Source organism: Saccoglossus kowalevskii, chromosome 22 (assembly GCF_978046115.1).
Source record: "Saccoglossus kowalevskii chromosome 22, keSacKowa6.1, whole genome shotgun sequence".
NCBI lineage: Eukaryota > Metazoa > Hemichordata > Enteropneusta > Harrimaniidae > Saccoglossus > Saccoglossus kowalevskii.
The window spans coordinates 27,729,706-27,744,128 of record NC_140662.1 but is presented as its reverse complement, the minus strand read 5'-3'; the positions used below and the strand labels follow the sequence as shown (position 1 = coordinate 27,744,128).

Sequence of the window (14,423 nt, the reverse complement as noted above, 5' to 3'; positions counted from 1 at the left end):
TCTTCTGACATTTACATAAGCAAGTACAGAATGGATACAAACTTAGAACTTTTACATTTATCCGACATTGCTTCAAAATAACACTGTACACTCAAACTAATACTTACTTTGCTATCTCTTGTGCTTCAGGATAGCGCTTCAACAACACTAGGGCTTCTGCTTTACGTGTTTTAAATTTTGAACATGCAGGTGCGTGATCAATAGCTCTTTCCATGCAGAATAAAACCTGTATGAAAATGAAAACAAGTCATATCAACCGTGTTGTTTTTCCTGAGACCACCCCCGCTCACTCCTTGTACTAAAGCAAAAATAACTACTTTTGACTGAACTAAGAATAATAGTCAAGAATACTGTTTTGATGATATTGATGAGACTGTAACAAAGTAGTGGAGTAGGGATCCATATCATGTGATATCAAACTCTGATCAAGCTTAGAATACATGAATCATTTGCAGTTTCTGTATGAAGTGTGATTTATATATGTGTCACACTGAATGCAGCTGTATTAAAATTAAATGCCAAGTGAAAACATTCCACAGTAATGGTTTTAAATTTCATTATTTGACCTTTCAAACATATTTAGCGTGATTTAATATTCACAGTAGGGCTTGAACTTTGGTATTCTCAACTTAGACTTGATTGGAGTTGCAAACTGTTTGATAGAACAAATTAACCATTAGGCAAAAAGGCAAAAGCTATAGTCTGCAAAGCTTTGTCAAACCAAAACAGTTTTAAACTTAAACCATCTTAAATCAAATCTAAAGCATTATGTGAAATACTAGTACCAACGGTATAGCCTGAATTTGTGCTAATTGTGTAATTTCATTAATTTCTGCATGTCTGAAAGTTTTAAATACCCATTTAATTGTTCAATTTTGATTTATTAAAGGATGTAGTGTACCAATGTGCGTAGATTCCTTAGGATTTACCTCAGTTTTAAATAATGAGGGGGAATTCTCAAATATTTCCCTCAAAGTCGTAATGTTAAATATTTCACATATACGAAGCCAAAGCTTCTGCAAACATACAGTAGATGTCAGGTACAAATGTTAGTTGCATATACATAAATCAAACATTCCACATTCACAGCACAAATAATAATAATATTACCTTTCTATGATCACCTTTTTCAAAGTCCTTCACAGCCATATCACAGTAGTGTTTGATTGCTTTGGCTGCTTGCATCTATGAAAATAACCAAACAGAAAATTTGTAATTTTCATTGAGAGATATGTACCAACATACCGTACTTCCCCAAGTATAAGCCTAGGGGCCTGAACATATAAAATCAGGAAAATTAGGGGGTGGGCTTATATTCGAGGACCACCTTAGAAAAGATAATTTTTGGGGGGTTTAAAAATTACATTTTTCATTCACAGCGTCCGTCTCGGAGAAATATTACGTCTTTTTGATTTCGAAGACACTTTTTACAATGAAGAAACAAACTTGTTCATAAAAATACACACATTTTATTACAATACGATTTACATACTGTCTTAATTTACGGTGCTAAAATGGACAAGGCCTGTGGGAAAACAGTCGATCACCTATCATTATCATTATCTTTGTTGTGGAATGTTTTCGATACAGTTATTAAGAGAAGTAAAACGATGTTCAATTACCAGGTTTCACGACTTGACGATCACATTTTTGGAGTTTCTAAAACTACTACTCAAAAGAAATGTGGATTACTTCAGTATTGCAACATTGGCGGCCTGAAATTAATGCAAGTTTTCTCGTAAAAGCAGGAACCAAACTACCGCACCACTCACGGTTTTTACTCTATGAAATACACTTTTTACATGCATATTTTAATAAATGTAGTCGATGCCCAGTAAAAACACCATGGGCTTATACTCGGGGATGCCCTCAACTTGTTAAATGTCTAAATACATAGGGGTGGGCTTATTATACTCAGGGAGGGGCTTTTGCACGGGGAAGTACGGTAATATTAAAGAAAAAGTCTGGGCAAACAAAATAATGCTCCCAGATGAAAGAGCTCCACAAATTGTCATCATTCATAGATTAAACTTTTCATCAATCATTTTTCAATCAATCAATTTTCTAGTGGCTATGTCGTCACTTTACCCATAACCCTTTACTGGAATCAGGATGGTGAATGACATAATAGTGATGGAAAGGTTGAATATCCGGAGAATAAAAAGTGATACAAAAAACGTTTTCCTACATTTGTTGAGCTCTTTCATTTGGAAGCATTATGTTTGTCTGAATTTTGCAATCCATAATGCATTGTGTTAATTAATGTTTTAGATTGCTTGTACATTTTTTTAAAAATTTGTCATTAAACATTTTCTTCTTCTTCAAATTCTGCAGGCAGTCCAGTGTACTGTGCAGCATTATTCACAACAATTACTGTTTTAGATGAATACAGTACATTTCAAGACTAGCTTATAAAGTAACTGTGATGAATCTAATCCAGCCACAGGGCTTGAGAAATGTGAGGGTGTTCATTTTGAAAACACCTTGGTCTCATTGAAACTATGAAGTAAACATTTAAGGGCACTAAAGCAGTCAGGTATGTCATCATATCTGCTGTGAATTTGCACACTACGTACCTCAGTTGTAGCATTTTTGTTTTCTGGATCTAATGATAAGACTATTTCTAATGACCTAATGGCAGGATCTGCATCTCCCAGTGCTATATTACACTTGGCTTCTCTTAAATGTCCCTGTATGTAACAAATTAAATTTTATGTTAGCAAATCATCGACTTTGCACTACAACAGTTTCTGTGCACTCTTTCAAAAAAACACAAATTAATTCTACTAGTAATACAGTATTTGCTAGATTATGATATCAGGTTCCATAGCACCAAGAGCCAACTTTTTTACAGACCTTTTCCCAAACTTTCTTGCATTTTGACCCTTAATTCAGGCCAACATCATCACCAAAGTTCTGACAATATAGCAGTTCCCTGGAGAAAACGAGCCTTTCTAAAATGAATTAATAACTGAAAAAAATTTAAAGACTTTTCAAAGATTTTTTTATTTTTCCTGTAATTTAAAGACAACTCAAATACTTTTCAGACCTCAAAAAATCCAAGACTTTCGAAGGATTTTCCCAACGCTATGGACCCTGGATATCACTTGTTCATAGAGCTTGTTGATGTGAGAGACATTATGAACCAAGGGTAGTAACAATATCAGCTCATGACATCACAACTAGCACCCAGCTCTATGAATAAGTGTTATTATACATCTGTCACAGTAACGCCATAAGTTACAGCGTGCCGTAATTTTGTGGTATTTTACAGGGTATTTTCATCCTACCATATTAGGAAATGCGAATTCCAAATATGGAATGATTACGCGCGTAAGCGTCCTCTAATAATAAAAACAAATATGGCTGCCACCAGGGTTTGACCACACTTCATAAAAAGAAGTTTGCTAATTCAGTTCTAAAATATTTAGATTCCGGCATTCCCATGATGTATCCCTGGAAGGAAAAGATGTATAATAACAAGGTTATTACGAAGATACCTCAAAGTATGCACTGTACTGTTTTCGTGCATACTTTGAGGTATCCTCGTACTAACCTTATAGTATCAAATGATAACATTTTTATCACACAATCATCCAGAGTGTCAAATGATAGAGAAATCATGTTTTACAGAGCTATGCTCATGAATCATGTTAATTTATGTATGGCATCCAAGAGCATTAGTTGTGCATTTGCAGTCATAGACACAGATAGTTTTAGAAATCAACAGAGATGTAAACCTTCTTAGTGATTTTTTTTTCAAAAATAATCTCTTAGTCAGCATTATTATGGATATTGTCATTACACTATCTGAGTAAGCCTTCAGCAAAAATAAAATCCTAGTGATAAGTGATAGTGATTAAGTATTTTACAGTAGTTGGTTAACATAGGTTTCATTTTAAAGTGTTTGATTACTGTAAAATTCCTTTTTGAGGCCGCAGCTTCAATAGAAGCCGCACCCCTAACTTGAGACATTGTTTCATGTTAAAATTGCCAAGTTTTGATCCCAGGGAAAAGTCTGCAATATAAGCCGCACCCCAAACTTTCACAAACCAAACAGCCACCACATATTTCAGAAAAAGATATACCATTTAATTTTAAATTAAGGCATAATTTTTCGAACATTTCAATGATTCCTGACGCTTAAATTATATTCTAATTAAGGTTTTCCGTAGTCATTGACGCTTATTCCAGAGTACATGTTTATTGTGGGTGACGTGACTGGGTAAACTGCGTTTCGACAATGAGCTGTTATTATCTTCAAAAGTGTTAAATTCTTCTTCAATGCTCAGCTTATCTTTCGAAAACAACTAATTTCTTGATTTAAAAAAAAATCATGCCGTTTTCCCATCAAAATCAAAGCCAAACGATCGCACTACAACAACGGTAAATCTCTTCCGTGTTTCGTTTACCATGAGGTCGCTGAACTACATTAACATATTTAAAAGAGCTATGGTAATTTAATCACGTTGCCACCATCCAGCGTTTCGATTGGTTAATTAGCGACTTGACCTATCTGGTCAACATAACAGTTTCAAGTCACTAAAGATGTTTGAACTAACATGGCGGATATCGTAGCGGATCGAGCATTTTTATGTGACCAAAATCATTCGCTTGCGGTGAAACTAAGTTGAATTTTCACAACAATTCAACGAATTTATATTTTGTACATTATTGTAATCACTACTGATTAATAATCAGCCATTGTAACACTTCGAAAACAAGTAAGTTATTCACTTGTGTGAAACGCAGCATGACCGTTACCGTGATCATTTGCTACTAAGAATGCATTCGTTTTTGTTTTGACTTCTTTTAGAATATACTTTTCGTTATCAAAAATAAGAAAATAAATATATATTACATTAAATAATATACTGAGTATTTTTTTCGTTATAATTTTTTTTTGATTGACTTCTTTTATTTTAATTTCCCCGATGTCTAGATTAAACATGGAATGTACCGTTAAAGTCCTATTATAAACCGCGGTTTATATTACAATGTATCAATTTAAAAATTGGGATCAAAAGCTCAAGTTCGGGGTGCGGTTTCTATTACGTACATATTGCAATCACTAAATGGGTGTGGTCATTTTTTGTCCACAACACATGCACAAAACAAACAATACACCGTACAATCTCTTGAATAGGCATCGGGGAAGAGTGAAAGGCCTTATTTTGGTTCTAAAATAGGCGTTACGAAATGTTGAAAAATTACAGTCAATCAAAAAAAATTCACATGATACAAAAAATACCCAGTATTTTTAATGTAATATGCATTTATTTTTTTAATTTTCTTGGTAACGAAAAGTATATTTTAACAGAAGTTTCAAATAAAAACACGAATGCACTGCTTAGTAGCAAATGACAAAATAACGGTAGCTCGATCCGGCCATGCTGCGGGTCACAAGTGAATAACTTACTTGTTTTCGAAGTGTTGATATGGTGATTATTATTTAGTAGTGATTACAATAACGCACGAAAAATAAATTCGTTGAATTTTTATAAAAGCCAAGTAAAATTCAACTTAGTTTCCCCGTAAGCGAATGATTTCAGTCACGTGTAAACAGCCGATACGATATCCAGCATGTTTTTGAATGCTCACGTGACGTATTATTGACCGGATAGGTCAAGTCGCTAATTAACCAATCAAAATGCTGGATGGTGCCCACGTGTCTAAATTACATAGCTCATTTGAATATGTTAATGACAGTTCAGCGACCTCATGGTGAACGCAACACGGAAGAGATTTACCGATAATGTAGCGCGATCTTTTGCCTTTGATTTCCATGGGAAAACGGCATGATTTTTTTTTTAAATCAAGAAATTATTTGTTTTCGAAAGATAAATTATTCTTCAATGCTCAGTTTAACACTTTTACGGTGATAAAAGCTCATTGTCTAAAACTTACGAAACACAGACGTATTCAGAAAGAGTATTGACAGAGGTCGCCGCCAGAACAAAAGCAGTTTCATTGCCTGTCTGACCGCCTGTGGTCTGACATCCTATCACCGCTGAACAATAAATAGGTGTGAATATTTTTAGGCATGTTGTCGAAACAAATGAATAGGATTAGGAACAATGCCGTTTTGGAACAGCTGGTTGAAACAATGAAGTCAGTCACGGTCTTGTTGAATTGGGGGTGCGGTTAGTAATAGGTACTTTTCAAGTTTTCAATTTTTGTTAAGAACTCTTCAACCCCGAAGCCGGAATTGGGGGTGCGGTTACTATTACGTATGCGGTTTATATTAGGACTTTAACGGTACTCATTGACGCTGCAGTTCGGCGTCTTCTACACCGATCTGACGCATATCGCGCTAGGTGTGCCGGGAGTTTGTTCGAAATTTCGAACGTTTCGAAGTAAATCGTCGATTGACACATATTTTACGGATATATTAAATCGTTTCAGAGACCTGTTTACTAAATAATGATAAATAAAACTTAGAAAACTTGTAAGAACAAACTGGGCCCAAATCGCAATAAGTTTACGCTGCTAGAGTCTGGTTCGGATGGAGTTCTACGCGTGATTTTATTGCGCTCAAGGATGTTCTATTTTCGAACTAGTTGAAACCGGAAATAACGCAACTACTTTCGAACTTCAAACACAAATTTGATTATCGTTATTATGTGTTAGTTTCTGTTGTTTCAAAGATTGAATTATGTATGACAATAATATTTCACTCTATAAACAATATTTCACTAAAATATGTGATTCAAAGGCAACCCAAATTGTAAAAAGCAATATCAAGTTCCGCGTATAAACACTGTTGTAAAGAGGCGGCGGAGCGGAATTTTAGCCAAAATCGGCTAGTAAGGCGTCATATGACACAGGGATGTGCTGGGACAGCGCTTCCGGTGACGACACAACGGTAAGGCGTCATATGACACAGGTTTGTGCTGGGACAGCGCTTCCGGTGACGACACAACGGGAATGTACTGTCACTTTGCCGGAAGTCGAACATGCCGCAATCGACTGTGTCAGTGGCTGTCTGCACGGTTACTAAGAGTGACCGGTGCTAACGAATTAGTCTATTCAAGAGATTGTAGTATACAATAATGTAATCTACAAATGCATACAAATCTATTTGTAGATATTATTTATTGTGCAGTATGTTATACAGTATGAAATTTCGTTTGTGTACAAGTTTGTCTGTGTGTAAAAATTCGAAAGTGCCTTAGAATCGCAACAAAGTTGCAATCGAGTGTCGCGCATCTCATTAGCATATCATTATCCCTCCTGGCCTTTGTTTTCCGAAAAAAATTCCCACTGTTACCAAAGTGAATGCTCTAATTAAAGCCGCACCAAGACTTCACGCATCTAAATTCGTCCATTGAAAAAAAGAATTTTAATTAAAGCCGCGGCCTCAAAAAGGAATTTTATGGTAATACATGTTTAATTAAGCAGGGTTTTCAAGAGTTTGAAAAATTAAATGGTGCGCACTGGAGCAGGTGAAGTGGGTGTGGCATTTAACTTTTGAAATTACATTTTACAGGGCATCTGCCAATGGGCAGGGGTCAATAAAATTGTAGTTTGTCAATTCACTTTTACAAAATTGATACATACAGGCTTTTTTATTTTAAATTTGTCACAAAAATTGAGTTTTCACATTTGTTTGGGACGAAGCAATATAAAGTTTGGTTCATAAGGAACTGTACCAAAAACCAAAATATTCAAGTAAAATCAAATCTACACAATAGAAGATCTGCAGTTAACGGTTTGTGTGATGGTCTATATTGTAATCAATTCATTGTCTGAGACCAGGGCATGCATAGAATACTAAATACCAACATCATAATAACAACAACAAACACAAAAATTGAGATTGCCCGGAAGCCTTGTACCTTAACAAAATTACTGTCAAGTTGAACAGACTGTCTTGCATCAGCTAACCCATCTGAGAATTTTTTTAGCATAATATACGCAGCTGCTCTGTTGCCATAGTAACTTGCACAATTTGGGCATGCATCTGAAATACAGGAAACAGTACAAAAAGTTATTACATAAAGACTACACTTAATGAATCATGATGTGTTGAATGCAAAAGCAAACAGACAATGTGAGTATTATTATACATCTGTCATCGTTACGCCATAGGTTACAGCGTGCCGTAATTTTGCAGTATTTTTATCCTACCATATAAGGAAATGCGAATTCCAAATAAGGAATGATTACGCATAAGCGTCCTCTAATAATAAAAACAAACATGGCTGCCACCAGAGTTTGCCCTGACTCTACACAAAGAAGTTTGCTGATTCCTTTCTAGACATTTTGGATTTCGGCATTCCCAATGGTGTATTCCTTGGAGAAAAAAAATGTACAATAAGCAGGGTTTTTTCTAGAAAAAATTAACAAGAGGAGAACACACAGGCGAGGGAGCCTGGAAACGCCATATCAGAAGGCTTCTGTGCTATTTTAACAGTGTATCTATCGCCATTGAAATATTTTTGGAGTAATTTTAGTGTATTTGGTGTCCAGACACATTGTCAGCTGGTGTTGCTGGGAAGTTTTCATGGATAAAAATACATTTGAGAAAGGTTTCATGTTGTATAGCAGCACGGAAGTGCGCCGCTCAAGAAATATATTTATGACTTGAAAGTTCAATTGGCAATTCGCTAAGAGGGCGCCAGCCGAGAGTATCAGGCCGCTGCGCCCCGGTTCAGACAGTACGCTATGCAGCGGAGGTCGATGCACGTCAGTTGATACTCCAGCTGTACTGTCTTCGTGCATACTTTTGAGGTATCCTCGTAATAACCTCATATTATTTGTTGTTCATGAGCTACCGTACATGTCTACAGTGTTTTTCACAGTCCAAAATAGTTGATGGGTGGCATAATTAGCATATATGTGCATATCATTTGCATACAATATTCTAGCATTTATATTTACTAGAATGATTCATGTCACAAACTGCAATACACATTCTTTAATTGAAACATATTTACAAATTACAATCTTTTGAAACACAAAGTAATTGATATTATAATTTACATTTACAGAAAACAACATCAATATTGTACAAAAATTTTGGTTCGAAGCCATTGATTTATGCTTTATATTACAGGATCATAAAATGAAATGAGTTTGGTTTACGAAGACCAAGTACAAAACATAGTCAAGTTATAATGTAGAAAATACAAGGTGATTTGTCCACGGAGCCAAAACCGAAAATTTTCAAAGTAAAACCCCTAACCTTTTTTTGTTGTTTTTGGTATCAGTTACAGTATAGACAGACTGTACATGTATACATGTATGGTCAGCTACGACATGTTAAGTTTTCACATAGAGTTATTGTGGAATTAAGAAAAAAATACTAGCAATTGGCAAAATACAAGAATATACTATGTTCACAGAAGATTCACAATAAAAAAATTGATAAAGTGGAAAAGAAAACTAAAATATGTATTCAATTACAAATACTCATGTAGCATAAATGTATGTCAACATAAACATGAAAGTGACTTTTGTGATTAGACATTTGGAGTTCAAAATTCACCTTAATCTGAAGACTTGCTGATTGTGTAGTTTCTTTATATATGCAAATTGTATAGCCACAGTGTTCAGGAACAGGTGAATTTACAGCCAATTGTTCATTTCATCAGATTGGAGTACGAATGTAGTTTTTTTATCACCCTTGTCAAGAATTATCTGGATATCACACTTGGAATTTACCTGTCTGTATAAATGCTGGTATGATTGCATTTTCCAATGTATTTAAATCTGTGTGCATTGTCTGACATCAACAGAATGGAAAGTCATTGTGATTTGCATCAGTTTTTCGTTTATAGGTCACTACATAACGGTAGGCGACTATAAATACTGAAGAAATGATCTCATGTCACAATTCTGAAAATAAAACTGCTTATGTGTTGTGATTTTGTCTATGAAGGTCAAAATAAAGAAATACACCATCAATAAATGATTATCTTATGACTTGTACTTACTGATAGCTTCTGTATAGAGTTTAACAGCATCTTTGTAATTTTGTTCTAAATAACATGCATTGCCTTCTTTCTTTTTGGACTCTGCTAAACTGTCAAGACAAAATTTAGCCCAGTGAGTTTAACAAACTGCTATATATCAATGAAGAGATACATGTAGTTGGAGATAATTTGTGGAAGATGTGTTGTTTATGTTGATTAGCAAAATGATTTTACTAGTTCTGATTCTTTCCCTCTAATGACTGCACATGTTTCACATGGCTAAAATAGATTTTGTAATCAGCACATCAACCAAGATGGCTGCCAATTTCAATCTTTTCCATGGCAACATTGTGCTGTGTGCAATTGATAACTACAATATTTCCCTATATTTACAAAACACTATTGTAATGTTGGAAATGTACGTAACAATAATAGGATCATGCAGGGATTGCATTAGTGTTTGATAATGTGGAGTCCCTGGGACCCACCCCTTATAAAATGTGTGGGTCCCTTAAAAATATGTGGGGTCCCTGTCGGTACTGCACTTTATTTTTCTAAAATAGTTTTTTGCACGAACTATTACACAATAATCATAAACAGGCATTAATCACATTTATATTGTACTTTATTTACATGTTCATTCCACCCTTTACATGTCAGCAATCTACATTATTTATGAGCTGGTGTCAGACTTAACTTAGACTTAACAAGAAAAGGCATGGCCACATAGAACCTGCCGGGGAGGAGATCTTGCAAATAACTTATCCATGGCTTCTAGAAAAGTGATTTTTTTTTCTCCCGTAGTCACTTGTGTTATATAATTATAACAATACACCCAAAATTTGTACATAATAGTACCAGATTCTGCAGTTTGGGTTTTAAAAATAAATAAAATGGGACCAAGAAATCGGCAATTATTCGGCAGATTTTATTTAATATTTGTTATTTAAATATTTTGGCGTCATTTTTCGGACATTACAATATTTCCTGATGCCTAAAATAGAGTTTTTATTTAAGAGTATGTTTTTGTGACTAGCGTGAGTGCGTAATCTTCGTTTCGGTTCGAGTTGTTGTCACTGTAAACAATGTTAAATTAGTCTTCAAATGCTCAGTTTATCTTTTGAAAACAACTATTTTTTGATTTGAAAAAAAAAATCATACAGTTTTCCCATAAAAATCCAAGCCAAATGATCGCACTACAACATCGGCAAATCTCTTCCGCGTTGCGTTCAATAACATTAACATATTTAAATGAGCTATGTTAATTTGAACACGGCGTCATCCAGCATTTTGATTGGTTAATTGGCGATTTGACCTATTAGGTCAACCATGCAAGACAAGAAACATGGCGGATACTCGACAGCATTGAGTGTTAATTTGCGACCGACATTATTTGCTTACGCCGAAACGAAGTTATAAGTTTTAGGCGGTTAAATTAGCAGGTCACAGTGCATTCTACTTGTCTCAGTATTGACTGTCTCGCCGTACTTCAGACGGGACTTCACACTTTCCATTGTGAAATGTAGATGCTAATAGGTGTTTTTGAAGACAATGGCACAGTGTTTTAAGTGAATTTACAAGCTCTTCGAACTTTGTATGCGGGACAATGGCATCACAAACGTACACAATGCCTTTAGACCTATCATAATACGACCGAGTCGCGTGCTCACCGGATGCGTCCCAGGGACTCACCAGTTAAAAAATTCATGCATCCCACAGAAAAACTATGCTTCCCGGACGCGGAATTCCGCGTTAACGCAATCCCTGAGATGCTTTTGATAACGTATTGCAAATTTGTGGTGTTTTTTTAGGAAAAATGAACATTTTTTCAGATTTCTTAGATAGAATCACGACTTTGTCTTCAGACATGCGTATATTCTATGTGGTTGTAGACATTTTTAGTAAAATAAATAGAACAAAAATATATTTCAGATGTTGGCTAAAATTATCGAGAAATTTACACACATGACATCAACCATGGAGCTAAAAAGAAGGAGTGAACTCCCTTTGATGCTATTGTTACCATGACTTCTGTCGACTATTTGGTCAACAGATAACACTTGGCGGGTTTATGGGGGGATTACTGGACGTGAATATTTAATTAGTCATGATCGGACGTTCTCGGATGAGTTCGGTCGTTATTACAAAGCAGGGTGAGGGACGAAAACAAATTTATAACGACTCAAGTAGGAAAAAAACATAGCCAGAATTACACAGTAACTTCTAAATTGGTGATGCGTAATACACAAGTAATTGTGATGGAATCAATGTAGTGGGGAACAAAGTATCGTTAACCTTCAACCCGCCACAATATAACTATCCCCTATCCCTTAATATTAGCTATCAACACAAATCAAAGCAACGCAAGTCAAATTCAATCGGCGATTGCCGGTTTGGCCGTGATATGCCGCTATTGGCACCCACATGACGTAGAATAGGTCAGCTTACTATTTAACTAAATTTCGGCGTCCGCAGGAAAAGATTTTACGAAAAAAATAGAATTTACCGGAGCTCAAATTTAACGCGTCGTTTATCCAAAGAATGTGTTGAGGGCCCACACAGGAAGTAGGAGAGATCAACAGAAATGGTGGTAATTTTATCGTCTGCGGCCAAGTATTTTATTTTAAAATCAATTTCTTGTGAGCAATGTTTTTGACATTACGAGAACCACAAACATTGTAATAACTTTCTGAAAACCAGTCTGATTTCCATGACTCAAATGCAGACCTGTAGTACTGATGACACTCTTCAGTAATTACCGCCATGCGCATGTTCACAGACCTTTGACGTCAACTGCGCAGAATTAAAACGATCGTTACACCTCAGGAAGGCGATGACGGCTGAATAATCAGTGTGACGGCAGCCGGCAGAAGTCATCGACATGAAAGGCGTGTAAACACAAAAGAATAATCAGCTTAAAACAAAAGACTCAAGTAGGATTAAAACCAGTTCAGTCTCCTTCTTTTTTTAGCTCCATGCATCAACCTATTAGGAAGTGAAAAACTCAAAATGATCGAAACGCTAAGTAACTTATACCAAACTTCGTAATAGAACCATGACAGAAGGTGCATCACTTCCGGTAAAACATTTATCAATATTTCTACTGTTTTTATAAAAGCCAAAGCAACGCCAACCAATGAAGTGACCTAGTGTTTAATCACGTGATTTTCTGTGTATTTTTAGTATAAATCATTACTCTCGTCACGTGGCTTGGACCGCGGTAATACGCAATGGGGGACCAACCCGACTATAGTATTGGATTTAGCTAAATTAGAACTAAAAAATGTAATGTAGCCGATATGAATAAATTCACGCTTTCTTCAAGCAATTTCTATGCTGAAGGATAAACGAAGTTTCGATCCAAACTACACGGTCACCATGTAACGTGCGTGTGACAACAACTGTCGGAACAGTCAGAACCGGCGAAAAAATGCAAAACGAAAGGCAAATGTCAGCAACTTAAACTTCTCTCGTTCTCAAAAACACTCCTAACTTCGATCCAAATGAGGAAGGAGATTTTCTAATCAAAATAAACATAAAACAACTCACAGTTCTGGTGTCTGAAAGCCGTGGTTTGGTATGATTGCTTCTGAGATGTCCATAGGTTGATCGCAATGTTCGTCCGCCATGTTGGAGTCCTCTGTTCAAGTAAGTCTCGCTAAGTCACGCGCGATTTGAATAGTTCGAGATCCTGAAGAGGGTATTGCGCACAATATATATCCAAGAAAAACACTCCCGGCAAACAACATTGTTGTTGTAGCTTTTTATAGAAATCACCATTGCACAAGTTAGAACGAGGAGCAATTAGTGGGGATTTATTTTTAACCGACTCAAAAAATTTTATTTCCATCAAACCAAATAACTGTTCACCAGCAACACTTCAGTTTCAATATTTTGTTTATAATAATAATAATAATAAATACAAAGAAATACAATACAATAAAATTCAAAAGAGATAAAATATAAGAAAAATGTTGCTAAAATATAATAAAAAATAAATTAATTACTTTCTGTGGTTTTAAAAATTGTGCTCTTAAAATATTTTGCTAAGGTTATATTATTCTCCATAATTTTTTTAAATATGGAATTCACATCCATTGTGTAAATATTTTTATTGCACACTCATCAAACAGTTTTTTTTCTTTGTTCTATATAGCCAGTACAAAATAGCAGGAAATGTTTTTCATCTCCTAATGCTTCAGTGTTACATTTTTAAAGTGTCTATTTTCTAATTCTATTTTGGGCTTTGTTCTTCTATCTAATTCTATTTCTAAGTTGTGGTCACCCAGACGGAATTTTGATAGCATTTTCCTGAGGCTAAAATTTGAAATGTTTTGCAAATAATTTACCATTTCATAACTTACTTTGAATAATTTGTATGTTCTCAGTTTTGTTCCCCTATTTTCATTGGTTTCACTGAAATTTAGTTGTTCTCTCCATCTTTGAATATAATTCTCAGATAGTCTGAGTTTTACTTTTTTTAGTATTTGATCCCAATTTTTTATA

General features: G+C 35.2%; 1 protein-coding gene across 1 annotated transcript in view; it reads right to left on the bottom strand.

Moving 5' to 3' along the window:
* Positions 1-13,595, bottom strand: part of LOC102804113 (dnaJ homolog subfamily C member 7-like) — a 37,622-nt gene extending 24,027 nt beyond the window's left edge. The window contains exons 1-6 of the mRNA XM_085496005.1: positions 13,467-13,595; positions 9,939-10,027; positions 7,839-7,963; positions 2,577-2,690; positions 1,111-1,185; positions 108-226 (exon numbers count right to left, since the gene is read on the bottom strand). Coding sequence (XP_085352131.1) covers positions 108-226; positions 1,111-1,185; positions 2,577-2,690; positions 7,839-7,963; positions 9,939-10,027; positions 13,467-13,546 — 602 coding nt within the window. The 5' untranslated portion in view covers positions 13,547-13,595. The remainder of the gene's footprint in view (positions 1-107; positions 227-1,110; positions 1,186-2,576; positions 2,691-7,838; positions 7,964-9,938; positions 10,028-13,466) is intronic.
* Between the last annotated feature and the right edge of the window lie 828 nt (positions 13,596-14,423).